The 21,865-nt window shown below is 37.7% G+C and overlaps 1 protein-coding gene across 4 annotated transcripts in view; it reads right to left on the bottom strand.

Annotated features, from left to right (window-relative positions):
* Positions 1-7,905: 7,905 nt before the first annotated feature.
* gak (cyclin G associated kinase) overlaps positions 7,906-21,865 on the bottom strand; it is a 45,275-nt gene continuing 31,315 nt past the window's right edge. The window contains exons 21-28 of one of the 4 annotated variants that reach the window (XM_089130575.1): positions 19,291-19,704; positions 18,430-18,564; positions 17,673-17,813; positions 14,828-14,914; positions 14,467-14,697; positions 13,203-13,351; positions 12,393-12,569; positions 7,906-9,773 (exon numbers count right to left, since the gene is read on the bottom strand). In XM_089130575.1, the coding sequence (XP_088986701.1) occupies positions 9,672-9,773; positions 12,393-12,569; positions 13,203-13,351; positions 14,467-14,697; positions 14,828-14,914; positions 17,673-17,813; positions 18,430-18,564; positions 19,291-19,704 (1,436 nt within the window). In that variant the 3' untranslated portion in view covers positions 7,906-9,671. Of the gene's footprint in view, positions 9,774-12,392; positions 12,570-13,202; positions 13,352-14,466; positions 14,728-14,827; positions 14,915-17,672; positions 17,814-18,429; positions 18,565-19,290; positions 19,705-21,865 lie in introns of all 4 variants that reach the window. The other 3 variants (XM_039659600.2, XM_089130576.1, XM_089130577.1) reach the window with 3 other exon arrangements.

Below are 21,865 nucleotides of genomic sequence, written 5' to 3'. Positions count from 1 at the left end.
CTTCTATCATAATCCAGAGTTTTGAGAAGATTGGAGAAACTTGATTTTTCGCCCGAAAACGAAAAAAAACGTAAGGGGTAACACTGTTGTTTTTTATTTTCGAGTCGAAATTTTGAGTTTCGATATCTCAGCTCTGGGAGGGTCTAGAGCCTCCATTTTTGCGCTCAGGTCAAAGTCTCGTGGCCCTCTATCATAATCCAGAGTTTTGAGAAGATTGGAGAAACTTGATTTTTCGCCCGAAAACGAAAAAAAACGTAAGGGGTAACACTGTCGTTTTTTTTTTCGGGTCGAAATTTTGAGTTTCGATATCTCAGCTCTGGGAGGGTCTAGAGCCTCCATTTTTGCGCTCAGGTCAAAGTCTCGTGGCCCTCTATCATAATCCAGAGTTTTGAGAAGATTGGAGAAACTTGATTTTTCTCCTGAAAATGAAAAAAAACGTAAGGGGTAACACCGTCGTTTTTTTTTCGGGTCGAAATTTTGAGTTTCGATATCTCAGCTCTGGGAGGGTCTAGAGCCTCCATTTTTGCGCTCAGGTCAAAGTCTCGCGGCCCTCTATCATAATCCAGAGTTTTGAGAAGATTGGAGAAACTTGATTTTTCGCCCGAAAACAAAAAAAAAAAAAACGTAAAGGGTAACACTGTCGTTTTTTTTTCGGGTCGAAATTTTGAATTTCGATATCTCAGCTCTGGAAGGGTCTAGAGCCTCCATTTTTGCGCTCAGGTCAAAGTCTCACAGCCCTCTATCATAATCCAGAGTTTTGAGAAGATTGAAGAAACTTGATTTTTCTCCTGAAAACGAAAAAAAAACGTAAGGGGTAACACTGTCGTTTTTTTTTCGGGTCGAAATTTTGAGTTTCGATATCTCAGCTCTGGGAGGGTCTAGAGCCTCCATTTTTGCGCTCAGGTCAAAGTCTCTTGGCCCTCTATCATAATCCAGAGTTTTGAGAAGATTGGAGAAACTTGATTTTTCATCCGAAAACGAAAAAAAACGTAAGGGGTAACACTGTCGTTTTTTTTTTCGGGTCGAAATTTTGAGTTTCGATATCTCAGCTCTGGGAGGGTCTAGAGCCTCCATTTTTGCGCTCAGGTCAAAGTCTCGCGGCCCTCTATCATAATCCAGAGTTTTGAGAAGATTGGAGAAACTTGATTTTTCGCCCGAAAACGAAAAAAAACGTAAGGGGTAACACTGTCGTTTTTTTTTTCGGGTCGAAATTTTGAGTTTCGATATCTCAGCTCTGGGAGGGTCTAGAGCCTCCATTTTTGCGCTCAGGTCAAAGTCTCGCTGCCCTCTATCATAATCCAGAGTTTTGAGAAGATTGGAGAAACTTGATTTTTCGCCCGAAAACGAAAAAAAACGTAAGGGGTAACACTGTCGTTTTTTTTTCGGGTCGAAATTTTGAGTTTCGATATCTCAGCTCTGGAAGGGTCTAGAGCCTCCATTTTTGCGCTCAGGTCAAAGTCTCGCGGCCCTCTATCATAATCCAGAGTTTTGAGAAGATTGGAGAAACTTGATTTTTCGCCCGAAAACGAAAAAAAACGTAAGGGGTAACACTGTCGTTTTTTTTTCGGGTCGAAATTTTGAGTTTCGATATCTCAGCTCTGGGAGGGTCTAGAGCCTCCATTTTTCAATCAGGTCAAAGTCTCGCGGGCTTCTATCATAATCCAGAGTTTTGAGAAGATTGGAGAAACTTGATTTTTCGCCCGAAAACGAAAAAAAACGTAAGGGGTAACACTGTTGTTTTTTATTATCGGGTCGAAATTTTGAGTTTCGATATCTCAGCTCTGGGAGGGTCTAGAGCCTCCATTTTTGCGCTCAGGTCAAAGTCTCGCGGCCCTCTATCATAATCTAGAGTTTTGAGAAGATTGGAGAAACTTGATTTTTCGCCCGAAAACGAAAAGAAACGTAAGGGGTAACACTGTCGTTTTTTTTTCGGGTCGAAATTTTGAGTTTCGATATCTCAGCTCTGGGAGGGTCTAGAGCCTCCATTTTTGCGCTCAGGTCAAAGTCTCGCGGCCCTCTATCATAATCCAGAGTTTTGAGAAGATTGGAGAAACTTGATTTTTCGCCCGAAAACGAAAAAAAACGTAAAGGGGTAACACTGTCGTTTTTTTTTCGGGTCGAAATTTTGAGTTTCGATATCTCAGCTCTGGAAGGGTCTAGAGCCTCCATTTTTGCGCTCAGGTCAAAGTCTTGCGGCCCTCTATCATAATCCGGAGTTTTGAGAAGATTGGAGAAACTGGATTTTTCACCCGAAAACGGAAAAAAAACGTAAGGGGTAACACTGTCGTTTTTTTTTTCGGGTCGAAATTTTGAGTTTCGATATCTCAGCTCTGGAAGGGTCTAGAGCCTCCATTTTTGCACTCAGGTCTAAGTCTCATGGCCCTCTATCAGAATCCAGAGTTTCAATAGAATCACAGAAACTCAAAATTTTAACCCGAAAAAAAAAAACAACGACAGTGGTACCCCTTTCGTTTTTTTTTTCGGGTCGAAATTTTGAGTTTTGATATCTCAGCTCTCGAAACGGTCTAGAGCCTCAATTTTTGCACTCAGGTCTAAGTCTCAGGGCCCTCTATCAGAATCCAGAGTTTCAAGAAGATCAGAGAAACTAAAAATTTTGACCCGAAAAAAACGACAGTGGTACCCCTTTCGTTTTTTTTTTTGGGTCGAAATTTTGAGTTTCAATATCTCAGCTCTGAAAGGGTCTAGAGCAACCATTTTTGCACTCAGGTCTAAGTCTCAGGGCCCTCTATCATAATCCAGAGTTTCAAGAGGATCAGAGAAACTCAAAATTTTGACCCGAAAAAAAAAACGACAGTGGTACCCCTTTCGTTTTTTTTTTGGGTCGAAATTTTGAGTTTCGATATCTCAACTCTGGAAGGGTCTAGAGCCTCCATTTTTGCACTCAGGTCTAAGTCTCATGGCCCTCTATCAGAATCCAGAGTTTCAAGAGGATCAGAGAAACTCAAAATTTTGACCCGAAAAAAAAACGACAGTGGTACCCCTTTCGTTTTTTTTTTCGGGTCGAAATTTTGAGTTTCGATATCTCAGCTCTGGAAGGGTCTAGAACCTCCATTTTTGCACTCAGGTCTAAGTCTCATGGCCCTCTATCAGAATCCAGAGTTTCAAGAGGATCAGAGAAACTCAAAATTTTGACCCGAAAAAAAAAACGACAGTGGTACCCCTTTCGTTTTTTTTTGGGTCGAAATTTTGAGTTTCGATATCTCAGCTCTGGTAGGGTCTAGAACATCAATTTTTGCACTCAGGTCTAAGTCTCATGGCCCTCTATCAGAATCCAGAGTTTCAAGAGGATCAGAGAAACTCAAAATTTTGACCCGAAAAAAACCCCGACAGTGGTACCCCTTTCGTTTTTTTTCGGGTCGAAATTTTGAGTTTCGATATCTCAGCTCTGGAAGGGTCTAGAACCTCCATTTTTGCACTCAGGTCTAAGTCTCAAGGCCCTCTTTCAGAATCCAGAGTTTCAAGAAGATCAGAGAAACTCAAAATTTCGACCCAAAAAAAAAAACGACAGTGGTACCCCTTTCGTTTTTTTTTGGGGTCGAAATTTTGAGTTTCGATATCTGAACTCTGGAAGGGTCTAGAGCCTCCATTTTTGCACTCAGGTCTAAGTCTCATGGCCCTCTATCAGAATCCAGAGTTTCAAGAGGATCAGAGAAACTCAAAATTTTGACCCGAAAAAAAAACGACAGTGGTACCCCTTTCGTTTTTTTTTCGGGTCGAAATTTTGAGTTTCGATATCTCAGCTCTGGAAGGGTCTAGAACCTCCATTTTTGCACTCAGGTCTAAGTCTCATGGCCCTCTATCAGAATCCAGAGTTTTTTCGGTGAGAAAAAATAAGTTTCTCCAATCTTCTCAAAACTCTGGATTATGATAGAGGGCCCTGAGACTTAGACCTGAGTGCAAAAATGGAGGCTCTAGACCCTTCCAGAGCTGAGATATTGAGATCCCACGTAACATTTATGCCATTAGAAAAATCTCAATTTTACATAACAAGCACAAACTTCCAACCTTTCTGCCTTCTTCACTTGGTCCTCCGTTGTGCAACAAGAGGTGAGACGACAACCATCCGGCTTTAGATTCTGTATATTCAGCAGTTTCTTTTCCAAAAACGGACCGAATAGCTTTTCTCACGTCTTTCTCCGCTGCCATTACTGAACTCAAACTGACGCGCTACATCAACGTCATCGTTCTCAGCCACTCCCTGTATTCGCTGATTGGTCCTACAAAAAATTGATTTCTAGAAAGGTAACCTATATACAGCAGTCCCAAACGTAGTACTTAAGGAAAATGAAATTGAGCGGAAGTACGTATGAGGGAGCAGCCAGGCTAACGTGGGATGTCCATATCTCAGCTCTGGAAGGATCTAGAACCTCCATTTTTGCACTCAGGTCTAAGTCTCATGGCCCTCTATCAGAATCCAGAGTTTCAAGAAGATCAGAGAAACTCAAAATTGCGACCCGAAAAAAACGACAGGGGTACCCCTGTCGACTTTTTCGGTTAAAAAAAAAAAAGTTTCTCTGATTTCTCTTCTTGAAACTCTGGATTCTGATAGAGGGCCATGACACTTAAACCTGAGTGCAAAAATGGAGACTCTAGACACTTCCAGAGCTGAGATATGGACATCCCACATTAGCCTGGCTGCCACTATTTATATAGTGGGATTAGCCTGGTTCAACCAGACTCTAGTACATTTCATTTGTACTTAGAGTCTGGCCTCTCTCCACTGAGAAACGTTTACTTCCTTGTAGGCGGGTTCACTGTTAAAGTTTAAAACTACTGGATCTGCCCAGAGTCACTCACGATCTGCCATAGCCAATTTAGCCAAACCATAGCCAAACCACAATTGCCATAGCCAAACCACGACTTGCGACTTTGTAGCATTCCAGGTCATTCACGCCAAACTACCTGAGCGCAAACAAACCATGGAGGACCTTACGGGGCACGCGCATTTGTAATAATTTCTACTCCTTGTTTATTTGTGGGAAACTGAGGAGGAAAAATAGCTCATGAGGCCTGACAAGCTGTTATACCTTTTATTTTACTTTATTGTATTTTGGAAATGTATTTGGTATTGATTTATCCTTGCACTCAATGGACTGAAAACTAGTTAATGTTAGATTGTCCTAAAGTGTATTCTCACCGTGTACCGCCTGCAGAAACACTGCATCCGTAGGGGCTGGTTCGCTGACTATGGGTGCTTCTCATTTCTTATTTGTGCATCCTCGTTTCCTTCCCTTGCTTCCTTTCCTTGCGTCTCAGCTCCACCCCCTGTAGGACGAGAGGGAAGGAAGCGAGGAAAGGAAAGGAGGACAGAGGAATCGAATAAAAGCTTTTTTATATACATTGGAGTACTTGATCACTCGAGCGTCACTCCACAGTGTCATCAGCAGCGCTAAAAGGATCTGCCCTTATGATGTTGAAGTTTGGTTATTTAATAAATTCATAATAAATAATAATAAAGATAGGCTATACTGTTGAAATATCTGAGATGTGTGGCTTATATAAACTGCAAAGGTAAAGTATAAATTAAAATGATTGTGACCGATGTGAAGGGGGAGGAGAATTGACACGTGCGTCACGTTTAGTCAATAGGCTTGTTTGAGATGAGCAAATTCTGCGCAGAATCGATCACCGGTGATCAGCGCGAGATGCATGCCGGTTAGAAATGTGTCCGAGAACGGTCCGCCTGGCTCTGATGTCATGCCGACGTATGTCAAAAAACTCTCGCGAGCGCAAGGCGGAAGGGTCGGATTCTGCAGTCGCGCGCAGTTGCTCTCCACCGACTGCGCTGATCAAAAGCATGATGGGAAACGACTTGCTGACGACACAGCTTAATGCTCATTGGTTTAAACAACAGTGATGAAGGTAAATTCCATATTCATTAAGCTAAATTCTCCAAATCAAGGCCATGTTTTATTTATTTATTGTTTTCAAATTGAAACTGATCTATATTGTGAATCTCTTAAACGGGTTAAAAATAAGAAAGCTATAGTCAGTAACTCAAATATACTAGGCCTACTCTAAAATGTTCAAGTGAAAAATAGCTCTCATTTTATTGATGATGAAGTTTGTAAGTCTGTCTATTTAAGCTAAGCTTATTTTGATTGATTTATTTATTTTATTATTAATTTTATTCTGATGTTTATGTATTTGTCGCTGTATAATAGGCCTATTTGTTTCACGAATTGTGGTGCTTGTAGGTAGGCTATGTTTGTAACTTGCATTCTAATAAAAAAGTAAAATAAATAAAAATAAAAATAAAAGAACACCAGATGAATTGTTCTCTTTTAAAATGTTTGATTTTAAAACTGATATCATGTTTTATGTGTATACGCTATGGGTGAATAAACTATCTGACAGTGCCATATGGGTTATATTTCAATTTTGTTAAAACAATAGGCTATATAAAAAAAAAGATTGATAAACCATAGGCTATTTGGAATGTAATTAAATAACAAGTACTTTGGGTTTTATTTACATTTTATTTATTTTTATATAAAAGCAACAGAACTTAAATCACATCCAGTTTATTAGCAACACGTGCACGAGCGTGAATCCCGTTAATCCCGCGATATCCGCCTTTGATCTCACAGGTGTCTGATTCACTGCGAGAACCGAGATCTGTCCGGCTTGATTGCGCTTTTTTCACTCCTCCCCTCACTGCAGCCGCCTACTCTCGACTACATTGCAGGCGAGGCGAGGCGCATCTCAAACAAGCCTAATATAACAGTTCCGCGTAGGATGCACCTGTGTATCCTCGCTTATGACTCCTCAGGAAGCCTCCTATCTCCTCGATCCTCGACTCCTCACGGTGCAATTAGAGAATTGAGATGTCCTTCAAGATTGCTGAGCTCGATCGGTTTCCGGGTCATAGGAGGGAGGACGGAGGAGCGAGGAGACGAGGAGGGATATTGAGAAGCACCCAAAGTGACGTCAGAACTCGTAACTGGGAGTAAATCGAACTAGTACGAGTTAACGGGTGGGAAGTCACGGGTTTGACTGCCGTTCCAGTGCACTTTCACGGGTGTAAGGTTGGAAAAACACGGGTTAGATTGCCTGGAACGCGTGGCTCGGTGTTAATCATTGGAACGGGACTTTTATTTTAAAGGGCTGATTGTCTGCTTTAGCAGTTTTACTTCACACACATCGCGACCATCAACAAGCAAGCGAACTCTTAATGTGATCCTGTCAGTTTTCCTTATATGATCGGTTAAACCCGAGATGATTAGAGCAGGTTTGGTGATCAAGAGATTTGCTGCATGGATGATGGTCTTACATTTAACGGTAGTTTATTTTAGAAGGGTAACGTTAAGTTAGTATCGATAAACTTATAGTGCAACTGCTAGGATGGGTAATTCGTTCACCCTTGAAGCTTGATTCAAAAATTATTCGGTATGTAGTGGGTTATACATTTGAGATAGAATTATAATTTTGCAATAGTTATAGATTAAAGTTAAATTATGTTGGTTGTTGCTTAAGTGGATTAAATCGATTTGATGTTAGTTGTAAGTTTCGAGTAAAGTTAAGAGCACTGTGGTCAATGATGATGTCACAGATCTGCGCATTCTGACGCATATGACGTGTGATGCTGCGTGAGCCTGAGACCAAATTGTGCACTAGAAAATTAATGGCAAATGTTTAAACTGATCAACTGAGGTAAATATATATTGAAATATAATTCATGCATTTAGACAATGTGCATGATGTGCACAATTATGCATACATTACATTCAACTGTATTAATAAAATACATATGATATTGCCATACCTGAAGATGTAAATTCTCTTACAGGAATTTTCCTAGTGTAAATACTTACATTTGTATCATTAGGTGACATACAGACTAATGCAAATGCTAATTAAAATAATAGACAATCTAAACCCAAACCATGATTATGGTTTATTGGTCAAAAGAAAATAAAGACAAAAATCTTTAAGACCGTGGTGTTATGATTTTCATCTGGTGAGAAACAGTAGTTTTACATCCAAAGGAAAGCTGAGTGGGCATGGGAAAGAAAACTGTGACATTATTAAAAAAAATATTCACTCTCCACCAAAATACAGCAGCATTTTTTTATTTTCTTACATATTCTTATTTTGTGAATCTTATCTTACCCCTAAGGACATTTATGTCATTCATTTAAATCCGACCCTATTAAATACAACCAGTAAAGATTTTGAACAGAAAAGCCACACCCCAGTTCGAAACATTTATGACTTTGGTGGAGGGTGAATAAGTTGAAACGTTTCCAAAATTCACACAAAACCGTGAACTGCCAATCTGAACCAGTAACAGATGGAAGGATGTGGTTTTGACTGGATCACCTCCTGTGTTGCAAGTCTCGTACAGTGAGAATCTCAGATTAAGTCCCAGTCTAAATGATAAAGCATTTTCTTCCAATCCTCGATTTTTCTATAACAAAAATATTGGGAGCTATATTTATAAAAACAACTGTAATTAATTTCCACCCTAACATCATTGTCTAATAAATGGTATCATTTATATATATATATATATTTTTACAATTGGATATGGGCTCATCTGAATTTGGCCTGATGACCCGAGGGATTGGTGGGAACTTTCTAGTGTCATTATTAATTTTGGAAACATCATCAAATAAAATATTGTGAAGACTTGCTAACACATTGAAAATAGGATAATAGTACAAGGAATACAAAAAAAAAAAAAAATTACATTCCAAAATGCCAGCAATAATCTTAAAAAGCACATTCATATTAGTAGATGCTTTGGAATGATTTTAGTTTTGCAAAACGCTCAGCTTGTTTCATCGTTTACAATAAATTTGATATTTTAGTCCTTTTTATATCCATCCATTAGCCATGTACAGCTTTCAAAACAATAAATAAGACAGACATTTCTGATTGGTCCTTGTTGAGATCAAAACTATATGGAGAGCACAGAGGTTTTGTTGAAGTTCGGTCACTGGAATACCCTTTGGACTGCAGAAAATGAGCCCTGAACTTACAAATACACACGCACGACACCTCCCAACGAGGTGCCTGGAGAGAATTAACACTGGAGATCAGTGAAAACATGATGAGAAAGTGATGAAAAGTCCAACAGAAACTTCACATCATGGAGAGCAGATGTCAAAACCTCTGCTTTCGCTTCACATGAACACGATCCACCCTCTCTCTCTCACACACACACACACACACACACACGGGTCGAGTGAATATTTACATCAGTCATTGACAAACCACACTGATTGAAAAACAAAAAGGTGAAAACAAAAGTGTGATGCATAGAATGGCATAAAATAGATGACATGTCTGTCATCATCCCAGAAACCATCAGTTTTCAAGCTCTTGAAGTGCAAGACTGTAGTCTCAGGTGTGTGTGTGTTAGTGTGTTTGCCAAAAGGATGCTAGCATGGTCCCCTTTTGAAGGAGGAGAAATCCAACGCTACAGGTTTCACTCAGGAGAGCGTGTGGTAGTTCAGGAAGAGATCTGTCCGTTCCTCAAACATAGAGGTCTGTTTTCTTCCTGTGATTGATCTGTTCCACTGCCAGCCTCTCTCTCGCTCTGTGTGTGTGTGTGTGTGGAGAGAGAGAGAGAGAGAGAGAGAGAGAGAGCGAGCGCTGTGCCTGTAGGGGGCTCGCTGCACCTGGCAGACGCTCACTGAGCGTGTTCAGAACAGGGCTTTGGACCCGTGGTTCTCAAACTCGGACCAGGCGTCGCTCAGCTCCATGAAGATCATTTTAGCGTACTGCTCGTACGGCTGACCGGTGGCCTGGAGGACCAGAGAGAGAGAGAGATCTCCATTTTTACTCACAGAGATGAGAGTTACACTAACACATGTCGGAGTTCTTTAGGAGTCAATTGAAGTAAGAATCAAATCAAAATTGATCCTATTTATTTTCTTAATGCAGATAACTGGATTTATAGTGAACGATTAATCCATTAAAACATTTATTTTTAAACTTCATAATTGTCAATCCAAATAAGCAACTTTAAAGGAGTAGTTCACTTTAAAAAAACTTTTGCTGATAATTTACTCACCCCCATGTCATCCAAGATGTCCATGTCTTTCTTTCTTCAGTCGAAAAGAAATTAAGGTTTTTGATGAAAACATTCCAGGATTTTTCTCCATATAATGGACTTCAATGGGAACCAAACGGTTCAAGGTCCAAATGAGAGTTTCAGTGCAAACTGTTCAAAGGTCTTATGAAGCGAAACGACAGCTCATTTAAAAAAAAAAAATAACAGCTTATAAAACTTAAACTTTGTTATATATTTTTTTTTAAATGAGCCATCATTTCGCTAGATAAGATCCTTATTCATCGTCTGGTGTTGTTTAAAGCCCTTTGAAGCTGCACTGAAACTGTCTTTTGGACCTTGAACCGTTTGGTTCCCATTGAAGTCCATTATATGGAGAAAATCCTGGAATGTTTTCATCAAAAACCTTAATTTCTTTTCGACTGAAGAAAGAAACACATGGACCTCTTGGATGACATGGGGGTGAGTAAATTATCAGCAAAACTTATTTTTTTAAAAGTGAACTACTCCTTTAATATTAATTCAGATTTGTAATACTAATAGTTAAAAATATATTGTTTGGTATCTGAATTTAGAATGAACATATAGCTGTATTATTTTCTTGACAAAAAACATAAAACACTTGACAAATGGTCATGTCTGAAATGAAAACAATACTTTTATTATTATAAATTAATAATAACATGACCGTAACACATTAACCACTTAACTGTCACCGTCCCACAGGTGGGACGTTTGCCACTATATTTTTAAAACAATAATATCTTAGTAAATACCTTAAATAATATTGACAAACTATATATCATTTGAAAGCTTACAATCTCTAGTTTCCATATTTGGTGACTGATTTTCAAAATATATTACAGAGGAGCCATAATTTATCAATATAAAACAAGAATATTTTCATACTCATAAGGCGTGTTCAGACCTTTATTTTAAAATAGCAGTAAACATGAAAAATCATGAAAAAATGGTAGATACCTCAGTTTGTTTTCATGCCAAAAGTTCAAAAGACAGAATCCATTCAATTATTTTGGAAAAAAAAGGTATGAAAAGTTTGAAATATCAAGAAAAAAATAATAAATTCACCATTTGTGACGTGTCAGCTAGCTATGACTTACATGTGTGTTCTTTGTATGTGTTTCTTGGAGGTTCAATTCATATCAAAATCTGCCAAACTTCCCATGCTACTTCTAATTAGGATCTCTACTTCAGAAATTGTATGAAAATTGTGAAAATAATGGTTCATATCACTCAAAACACGAATTGAAATGCAGGCGCCCTTATATGGGCAGTAATGGAGTCTGATTGTGCCCTAGTGTAAATGTTTGGTACTGCGCTCAAACAAAATCTTACTGAAAGCTCATTTTTTGAGATATCAACCTAAAATTTGAAACACAACTTGTTCAGATTTTTGGCTTTGATATTTCTGCCATTTTAGAGTAGCCCAGGTTTTGAAAGTATATATTTTATGTAAAATATGAATAATTAATATTTTTACATTGTACATTTCCATAAACTCAAACTTCTATAACTTTTTTTCTGTTTCACTTTCTTAATTTATTTCACTTCTACAAAAATCTGCCAAATGTCTTCTTTAAAACAAGACCAATCATATGTCTATATTCCAAAGCATTCTTGAATTACAACCATTTAAGTTCGAAATGTGCATTTTCATGTCTATTCAAAAAAGGGGGGGTGACAGTTAACAGGTTAACTATAAATAACGTATTTTTTAAATTATTCTTTTCTTGACAAACCCAGGCCCCAAATCATCATGTCTAAAATGAAATGAAAATAATACTTGTATTCATGTACATTTATATTACTGTTAAAAAATGTTTATCCATACAAATTACTTATTCATATATTAATAATAATCAAAATATTGCTTAAAAAAACGAATTATTTAAATCTAGATAAACAATAAGACTAAGATTAAAATGCATCCATACATGCAATAATTAAAAAATTAAATTGATGAGGACACTCAATATTCAGAAATATTATTGATATTACTGCACTGACACAATTGGATGAGAACTGAACTGAACTGGACTCCAAAACTGCTTTATAGATGAACTGAACTCATTCCATAATTGACATAGTTAATGAATCAACACTGAACTGATTTCAAGTGAATAATGACTGTTTACTAGTGTCTTTTAGAGGCGATTTACTGTAGAGTTTAATTCTGTTGGCATCATTGAATCATTACTTTCCTGTTTATCAGTGTAAAGCTGCTTCGACACAATCTGTATCGTATAAAGCGCTATATATCGTAAATAAAGGAGACTTGACTGTGGTGATTGCTTAAAAATGCTGTTCTTGCTGTAATGTAAACATCTCATACCTTGTCTGGGTGCACAACAAGCACAGCCTTCCTGTAGACCCGCTTCACCTGGTCAGGTGTGACCAGATCCGCCATGTTGACGGGCTTCCAGCGGGTTTCTCCTTCCCACAGGACAGTGTGCAGTGTGGAGAGCAGAGCCCTGATGTTACGCTCCTTCCCCTCGATCCAATCTAAGATCTACCATACAAACATCCTCATCATCAGGCCCAAAGCAAACATTGAGAAACTGCCAGTGTTGTAGTACTCGAGACTCGGACTCGTCTCGGACTCGGTCTCGAGACCATATTTTAATGGTCTTGGTCTTGTCATGGACTCGTGTCCATTTGGACTCGGAATTGACTCGTACTCGAACATTTGTTTTTTTAGGACTCGGACTTATTCCCGAGTCCACTCGAGTTCAATTCAAAAATATTTTTCATGATTATTAATGTATGTTAATAAAATATTTCTTTAAATTGATTGACACGCCCAGTGATTGGTGATTTTCTAGTGTGCATCTGCGCATGACAAATTGTAATAAAATTACTTTTAACACCACCTACTATGTGGCCGTTTTACCCTAAACTGATCATATTTTTTAAACTCCAAGTAAATTCAGAAAAAAAAAAAAGGATTTCTCTAAGTAAATAAAAGTAAATTAGGTAATCAACCCTCACTGGTCTCGGACTCGACCGTCTCTGGTCTCGGACTCGACTCTCTATGGACTCGGTCTTGACTCGGACTCGACTCTCTCTGGTCATGGTGTCGACTCGGACTCGAGTGAGGTGGTCTCGACTACAACACTGGAAACTGCTAAACGCTCATCTGTACCTGGAGTTTGAGAGGGTCCATGTCTTTAGACAGCTCCTGCTTCCTCATCTCAGCTATAGTTCTGGGCGTCTTCCTGTCAGGTTTGGAGCCGAAACCTTGTGTGGACAGAAGATCCTCAAAGTCGTCTTCTTTCACTTTGGGCTTCCGACCTAAAGGACAGAAACAGTCTGTACAACAAAAGCAGGCAATAACAACCACAACACATTTATGAAATGTATTAAAGGGGTGATGAACTGAGAAATCAAATTTTCCTTGATCTTTTGACATCATATTAAGGGGTATTATAATATAGATAAAACAGCCTCGACCAGTCGAACCAAGGACGCCGTGCTAAGTGAGCTGAACTGTATGAATGGTTTGACTGGTCGACACTGTTTTCCAAAGATGGTGAAGTGAACGGTCTTTATAAAGTATCTTCTTATTAAACGGTCTGTACACTTATAAAGTTCTCAATGCTTCGTTTTGCATGTAGGGACCCTCATTATGTTACTGTGCTAGTGTGGGGCTTTTTTGAACCTTGTTAGTGGTATAAACTAGCGATTTTTAGTTTTCATTACTCTGTGCCCCCTATATACTAGCGTTTCGCTAAACAGTTTTTAGAGATTAAACTCTTTGCTAGAGCCAGACCGATATTATCGGCCGATATTAAGCATTTTCCAAACTATCGGTATCGGCAGTTATAATGGCCGATAAATGAATATTCAAAAATAAAATAAAAACAGATGAAACACGTTTGAACCATGTCATGAGTGTTGGAGTTGTATAGTTTGTCCAGTAGAGGGCACTCTACACCGTCCCTTTTTGCAACACTCGTTGAGTTGGTCACGATACATGCATTTCTTGAATAACAATTAAAAGAACATCCCCATCAGTTCTCTTAACTCAAATAAGCATGACAAAATTTGTGACTATCATGTCCAGTTTCAAATAAATAAATAAAATATCGGCCGATATATCGGAATATCGGATTTTAAAACCCAAAAATATTTGTATCGGCATCGGCCTTCAAAATCCTTTATCGGTCGATTATCATGAAAACAAATCTCAGAGAACGGTCGACTAGGTACCAATGTGTTACTAGACCAAAGGTTCATGGTCATAGTCATGGAAATAATGGCGGGACTACAAATGAGGCGTTTCAGGCATTCTCTTCTTTTGCCATGGACTTTGTAAACTTTGCAAAAACAAGTAAATATTTTTTGCTCAAACAATTATTAGAAATGGCATCATTTTAAATTTGCAACTTTCAGGCATTTGTTCTTACCAAAGGCTGGTCCACGGATCCCCCTCTCTTCTCGTCCACCGATCACACTGAAGCTGGGGACGTAGTTTGGTTTAGCCGGTGGGGGAACAGGTTTGGAGGGCTGGGTTTGTTGCCTGGACGCTGAGTTTAGAGGCATCCAGGGTTTGTTCGGGCCAGATGAGGGCCGAGGGTTCTGCTGCCACTGCTGACTCGAGTTCTTTGGGCCACCCGTAGAGGGCGCCGCTTTATAACCTGAACCAGAGAAACCAGCACTGGATGAGCCTAAACACAAATCAGTGTTAGTTGATTCATGCTATGAGTGACATATGACAAAGTAGTCTGATAAAGGGTCAGCACTGACATGTAATACCGTAACACATACCAGGAAGTGTTGAGGGCAGGTTGCCCAGGTCTGCGAAGGGGTCAAAGCTCTGAGATTTGGCCTTGGAGAAAGAGGAGAGTCCTGAGGCTGCACAAAGAAAGATGGGTTCAAAAATAAAACACTTTATGGGCTGCTATGACTGGATTATGAGTATTCTAACAACTAACACGAAAATCGCATTAGCTGATTGACCGGTAAACATAGGAAGTGTTTGATTGTATGAACAGGGTTATTGTTAAATTTAAATGGTAACACTTTACAGTAAGGTTTCATTTGTTAAAATTATTTAATACATTAGTTAACATGAACTAACAATGAAATATATTTCTATTATCTAGCATTTATTAATCTTAATGTTATTATCAATTTTAACTCTTTCCTACCAGTGTTTTTGAAAAAAAGTTGCCAGCCACCGACAGCATTTTTGATCATTTTCACAAAAATGTCATGGCCCCCAGAATATTTTGTTGTATAACATGTCTAAACATGCAATATATCAAAAGAAAGAACTGCTTTAAAACAAATAAAAACATTTTTATTCTAGCTTCATGCATTCTTTTTTTGTAGCCCTCAAACCGTATTCACTTTATAGCCCTTAATCCAAATATGGGCACAGAGGACTCAGGTGTGATCCTAATTTTTATTTATTATAAATGTTATATCACGGTCTTCGATAAAGTTTTGTCTATCCATTTATGGTGTTTTTTTTTTATTTTAGGTGTATTTTTGAATTTATTTACTTCAAAAAGTACCATATTTTCTATGTAAATTATGCTTATTTTTATGTTTTTTTTTTTATATTTTTTTAACTTCATTAAAATATCATTCCAATAAGTTCTTAGAGCTAAAACCTAAAGATGAAGTGACTTTGCTGTCACCTGGTGTCTTATTTTGGCTTATTTTAGAACAGTTTTTCCCATTCATTTCTGCCCATTTTTGACCCAAATACAAGATTAAGGAGTTTTTTTTTCACCCACTTAAAATTGTAGAATTGAGTCAAAAAAAAATGTTGTGTGTTCAGGAGGCAAACTTAAGAAAAGTAGCCAAGTCTTGTACCGCTCAGATCAAGGGAAGTATTTTTTGAAAATAAATCAAAACTATTTTGCTCACATTTGTCCAGAATACAGTTTTAGGGTTAATCAACAATTGAATGTGGGAAAGTTTCATAAAAAAAAGCAACATTTTGAGCAAAACGTCTTTTTTTAAAACATTGCCAGTCACCGCCAGCATTTTCGCTAATATTCACAAAATGTTCATGGCCCCAGAATATCATGTTGAATGAATATCTGATCATGCAATATATAAAAAGAAAGAACAGATCCTCTGCTTTTTTGTTTGTTTTTTTATCAACACTTGCATGTGAGCAAGTTTCATAAAAAAAGCAACATTTTGAGCAAAAAGCAACAAAATAAAGCATGTGTTTTGTGTGATCAAAACACAGATGGAGCAGATCGAGTCCCCAAAGCTTCACAGTCCTATAGCTTATCCTGGGTCAACATTTCATCGGTAACATTATTTATATGCCGTTTAATGTTGATGATTGCATTATTTTACAAGCATCTGCTTACATGTGACATTGCTTGTTTCTGCTTCTTCACAAGTCTTTTGAGCAGGAGATTCTGTATTATTTCAGAAGATGCGAATTAGCGCCCCCTACCGTATAACCGTGACGACACGGAAAGCCGGAAATTTCTGTCAATGGCGGGGAAACGTTGCTTCAAACGACGGAAATTGGCAATGGCAGGGAAAGAGTTAAAGATCAAGTTATTCCTGTTACCAATAACAACATGTACATATAACAACAAGTACATTTTTATTAACTCACATTGACAAAGTTTAATAAATGCTGTAAAATATATTTGTTAAAGTCTCCATGAAATCAAACGAGAAAATTAATATTTTTCATGGAATATTGCATGGAATAAGTGTTTATTATAAATTATTTGTCAACATGTTTATATAAAAAATATTAATCTTTTATCAACATCTGCTCTCTTCTCTGATGACGTGTTCACTGGCGTGAGGGCGGGACAACCTGTCACTCACATGAGATCCACCAATAGCAAAGCACAACCATCCAATCAACCACCCCATGAGCAAACATGACCCTACATTATTTAATTGTTTTCCTCGGATATACATCAATAGGGAAGAATAAACAACTGAAGCTTCCTTTTCATGCTGATATTATTGCAAGTTATTGCATTAACTAAAGTTAACAAATTAGATTGCTGTAAAGCGTTACCAACTTAAACAAGTAACTGTTCTGACTGATTTTAAGAAATAGTTCACTTTGAAATTAATTTTTGGTATGTTTTAGCTTACCTCAAGGGCATCCAAGATGTAGTTGAAGCGAAACGAGCGGTTTGTGTGAGACAACGAGCAGTATTTATATCGTTTTTACCTTGTGACCATAGCCACAAAGCACCGCGCCCTCAGATCACTTGGACGTGGCTGTGGTTACAAGAGGTAAAAACGAGATAAATACTGCTCGTTTTCTCACACAAACCGCTCGTTTCGTGTCTTAGGCCATCAATGTGTACTTACATTTACAAGTCATTAAATCAGGTTTAATTTGGACTTCTCTGTGCATGCTCTTTGAAGTGGTGACCATAGACCTCCATTATATGACTGACAGACAAGAACGGTTTGACCTAAAAATATCAAAATTGAAACTACTGTGGAAACAAAGACACCTACATCTTGGATGCCCTTGAGGTAAGCTAAAACATATAAAAAATTATAATTTCAAAGTGAACTATCCCTTTTAGGTCTGGTTATCTGAATGAATGAATGAATGAATGAATGAATGAATGAATGAATGAATGAATGAATGTTTAACTACCACTCATAGTAGGTTTGCTGGCAGCGGTGGTCATGTTAATAGTCGTGCTGGTTCCACCTGTGGTCCAGTTGTCCCACCCACCTAACAGATCGGGCTGACTTGCGGATGATGTCATCTTCGGAGTCTCGCTTGCTAACTTATCTGGCAAAATATTTTATAAATATTCATTTTATGAAGTTTTTACACTTTCAGACACCCTGACATTTCCTTTGAAAACACCAAAGAACTTAAACCGATGTTGATTTATACCTTTTTTAAAAATAAAAAAAAAAAAGAAAAGAAAAAAAGATCAGCTTTAAAAGGGATAGTTTATCCAAAAAATTTAATTCTGAAAATGTTCATTTTTGGGTGAACTACCCCTTTTAACTCAAAACAAACATTGCTCTTAATAACCACAATTTTTTTTGTCCCTTTAAAAAATAATAACACTTGGTAATTTGGTAACACTTTACAATAAGGCCTCATTTGTTAACATTATTTAATGTATTAACTCGTGAGCAATACAAATGTTGCAGTATTTATTCATCTTTGTTAATGTTAATTAATACAAATCCAGCTGTTTGTTCATGTTAGTTTACAGTGCATTAACTGATGTTGAAATCAACATTACCTAAGATTAATAAATGCTGTATAAGTATTGTTCATTCTTAGTTCATGTTAACTAAAGTAATTAACTAATGAAACCTTATAGTAAAGCGTTACCAATGATTTATTAGTACACTACTTTGATTCATGTGTAAATCGGAGCAGAACTCACTGAGGTTAAAGAGGCTGGAGTTGGATGCAGGAGGCGGAGCTTTAAAGCCACTACTTCCACTGTCTGACCCCAAGAGGTCACCAAACAGATCTGACCCTGAAGATGCTGACCCCACACCAAAGGGGTCAAAGAAGTCTACGGAAAGAAAGTCCATGATTTAAAAAAAACTGAAAAACATTTTATACAAATATTTTTCAAAAATATTAATATATTCTAAAATATTAAAAGAACACGTCCGGGTGACATTTACCCGAACATCAAAAGAATTTTTATTTTTATTTTGCATTAATGAAAAGAGCTAATTTTGGTCAAATTATTTTATTTATATTTTAATTAAATTAGTGTTCAGTGGATCTGCTATTTTCATTTTATTTGTTGATTCTTAAATTAAATTAAATTAAATTAAATTAAATTAAATTAAATTAAATTAAATTAAATTAAATTAAATTAAATTAAATTAAATTAAATTAAATTAAATTAAATGCCGATGTTGTTGCTTTCCCCCACCCTCTACGTATAATAAGAAAACAAATAAATTACAAATAAAAAAAAATAAATCAGCATAATACATAAAAAAATATGTACAAATTTATAAAAAAATATATATAAATACAACATATACACTTTTTATCTTTACAGTAATGAGAATTTGAGAGAAAAATTCATCAATTAGCTGTCAGGAAAATTTTTCCTAATGCCAAAATTAATATTGTTCCTAAAATAGACTTTACCAAAATATAAATTTCTTCAGATTTTTGACTTTCATCTTTAATCTTTATTAACTATATTTATTATTATAGGTAAATCACACTCGCAACCTTTTGGTACTGAACACCAGGTCTTGTAGGAAATCTCTTCTACCTTTCTGAGCCGCTGGCGCCGGTTGGCTGGACGTGTTGGGGAAGAACAGATCTTCTCCTGTCCCTTCTCCGATCAGGTCTTCTGTGTTAGCTGGAGGCGCAGCGTTGGATGGAGGGGCGAACAGATCGTTTAGTAAATCACTGTTACTAGCAGAACTTTTCAAACCAGTCACCACAGAAATGTTCTCGGCCGAAAGACAGGGGTCAGAGTTCAGGCCGAGCAGGTCCTCTGTGTCGGGCTGGGGGTCAGGTGGTGTGGATGTGAAATCTGCCTCGAAGAGCGGTTCGCTGGTGTCACGTGACAGAGTCCCATCAATGGGGGCGGAGTAAGACACTGACTCCTCCTCCGAGCCGCCACTCAAGTCCTCCTGATCATCCAATTGGCTGTCAGAGCAATCGAACTGCCGACTTCCATCTGCAAATACACCATGACACAGTGCATAAATCAATTTCACAATAGCACTAGATTATGATTATGGTATAATGCTCTTTTCACAAGATGTACAATGTGTCTTTGATGTACCCCGAGTGTGTATGTGAAGTTTTAGCTCAAAATACCCCACAGATATTTATATACAGCATGTTAAAGTTGTGGGTTATTATGTCCAGGGTTGGTTGTAGTCCTTAAAAAGCAATTTGTTTAAAAGCAAATACTTTGAACTTTACAACATTACACACTAACTAAAGATAGAAAACTCAACCACCCCTTTAAAATATTGTGCAGCCTTGGATAACAATCAAATAATGCGGTTCATGGCCATGGAACAGGACACTTCCGGTATTTTGTTGGTTAACGGTCAAATTGCAATTGAGTAAATTTCAATAAAAGATTTTTTTAAATAGAGTATTTGAATTTAATCAAGGACTTATGCCATCTCTAATTTTACATTCTTCCCCTTTAATGTGCAGAGGCAGCAAACAGAGAAAATTTGCATAAATTTGTGTTCTTCAGTCTTTCTTCAGAAATTAAGGTTTTTGATGAAAACATTCCAGCATTTTTCTCCATATAATGGACTTCAATGGGAACCAAACGGTTCAAGGTCCAAAAGAGAGTTTCAGTGCAATATGCAAACTGTTGAAAGGGCTTTAAATGATTCCAGACGATGAATAAGGGTCTTATCAAGCGAAATGATCGCTCATTTAATAAATAAATAACAAAGTTTAAGTTTTATAAGCTCAATTGCTCGCCTTGCTCTGTTCTGTGATGCACATTTGTGACTCTCCTGTTCGAACTCGTTAATCAAAATTAACAAATCTTTTTCCGAGTCATTTGGTTCATTCAACGAACGAAACAAACAAATTGGCTCGGAAAAAGATTCGTTCATTTTGATGAACAACTTAGAACAGGAGAGTCACACAGAACAGAGCAAGGCGAGCATTTGAGCTTATAAAACGTAAACTTTGTTTTTTTGTTGTTTTTTTAATGAGCGATCGTTTCATTTAATAAGACTAGGGCTGTGAATCTTTGGGTAGACAGCGAATCGATTCGATTCACGATTCATAGGTTTTCGTTTCGATTCAAGAACGATTTGTGCAAATTCAGATCGATTCAATTCGATGCGATTCACATCCAAATTCGATGCGATTCGATTAATTCGATTCTTAATTTTTTATATGCATTATAGTATTATTTCAATGCTTCACCCAATGGGTCTTTGTCTGGGTTTGAATTAGCCTACACAGCGGCCTTCGGGGTCAGATAGTGGGGATTTTGTCCGTTGTTAATGTTAGTTCATGTTTGTTTTTAATTTTAATGAATATAATATTATAAAAAAAAATCAATGGCCTACAAATTAGCATTTGTAGAAACCTACCTAAGTAGCCAATATTTTGAAAAAGACTTTTAAAGTATCGCATTAAATGACTACATGCACAAATGAATGCACTCGTTAACATCATTTCACTGGATTTTGCTCGCGCTCAGTCCCATAGCTCTCATGTAACGTTAACTACAGATTTTTGAACAGTCCATGTTTGAGCTCTCTGTCGAGAAAGCAATAGTTTTGAGGCAAACCGCTCAAGCCATTGATAAAGCTGCCATGCCATTGCGTGGGCACTATGAAATAAAACGCTTTCATTCATTTATTACATGGAAAGACTCACCGTACACGCAAGGTGGTCTCTCGCTCGCTTTCCCTCTCTGCCGAGTGCGTGCAGCCGTGTGTGTGAACGCGCGATACGCGGTTTGGAGCACAACCTCTGTCTCGTATGCACGCTCGCTCTAGATTCCGGGAGATTTTAACTAATTTGCGGTAATACAAGCTGATCACGACACGAGTAGCTCAACAGGTAGAAAGATAAACTCATCTTCCAGGCATTTGACCGACCGGGCTTCAGCGTGAGAAATCAGGGGTGTGTGAGCGCGCGTGAAACCAATCAAATGCGGATGTCTTTTGACGGCCAATGCGTGAGGCAGCTTGTACCAGGAACACTTTAAGGTTGTGTTTATATATTTTAAACCACTGAATCGCTATAAAATCGCGATTAATTCACGATTCAAAATACATGTTTCAGGATCGATGCATATGCATCGTCAGGATTTATAATCGATGCATCGAGAAAACGAGTGAATCGTT

This window comes from Pimephales promelas, chromosome 4, assembly GCF_988280905.1.
Source record: "Pimephales promelas chromosome 4, fPimPro1.hap1.1, whole genome shotgun sequence".
Classification (NCBI taxonomy): domain Eukaryota; kingdom Metazoa; phylum Chordata; class Actinopteri; order Cypriniformes; family Leuciscidae; genus Pimephales; species Pimephales promelas.
The sequence above is the reverse complement of the archived record's forward strand: the minus strand, read 5'-3'. Positions and strand labels throughout refer to the sequence as shown.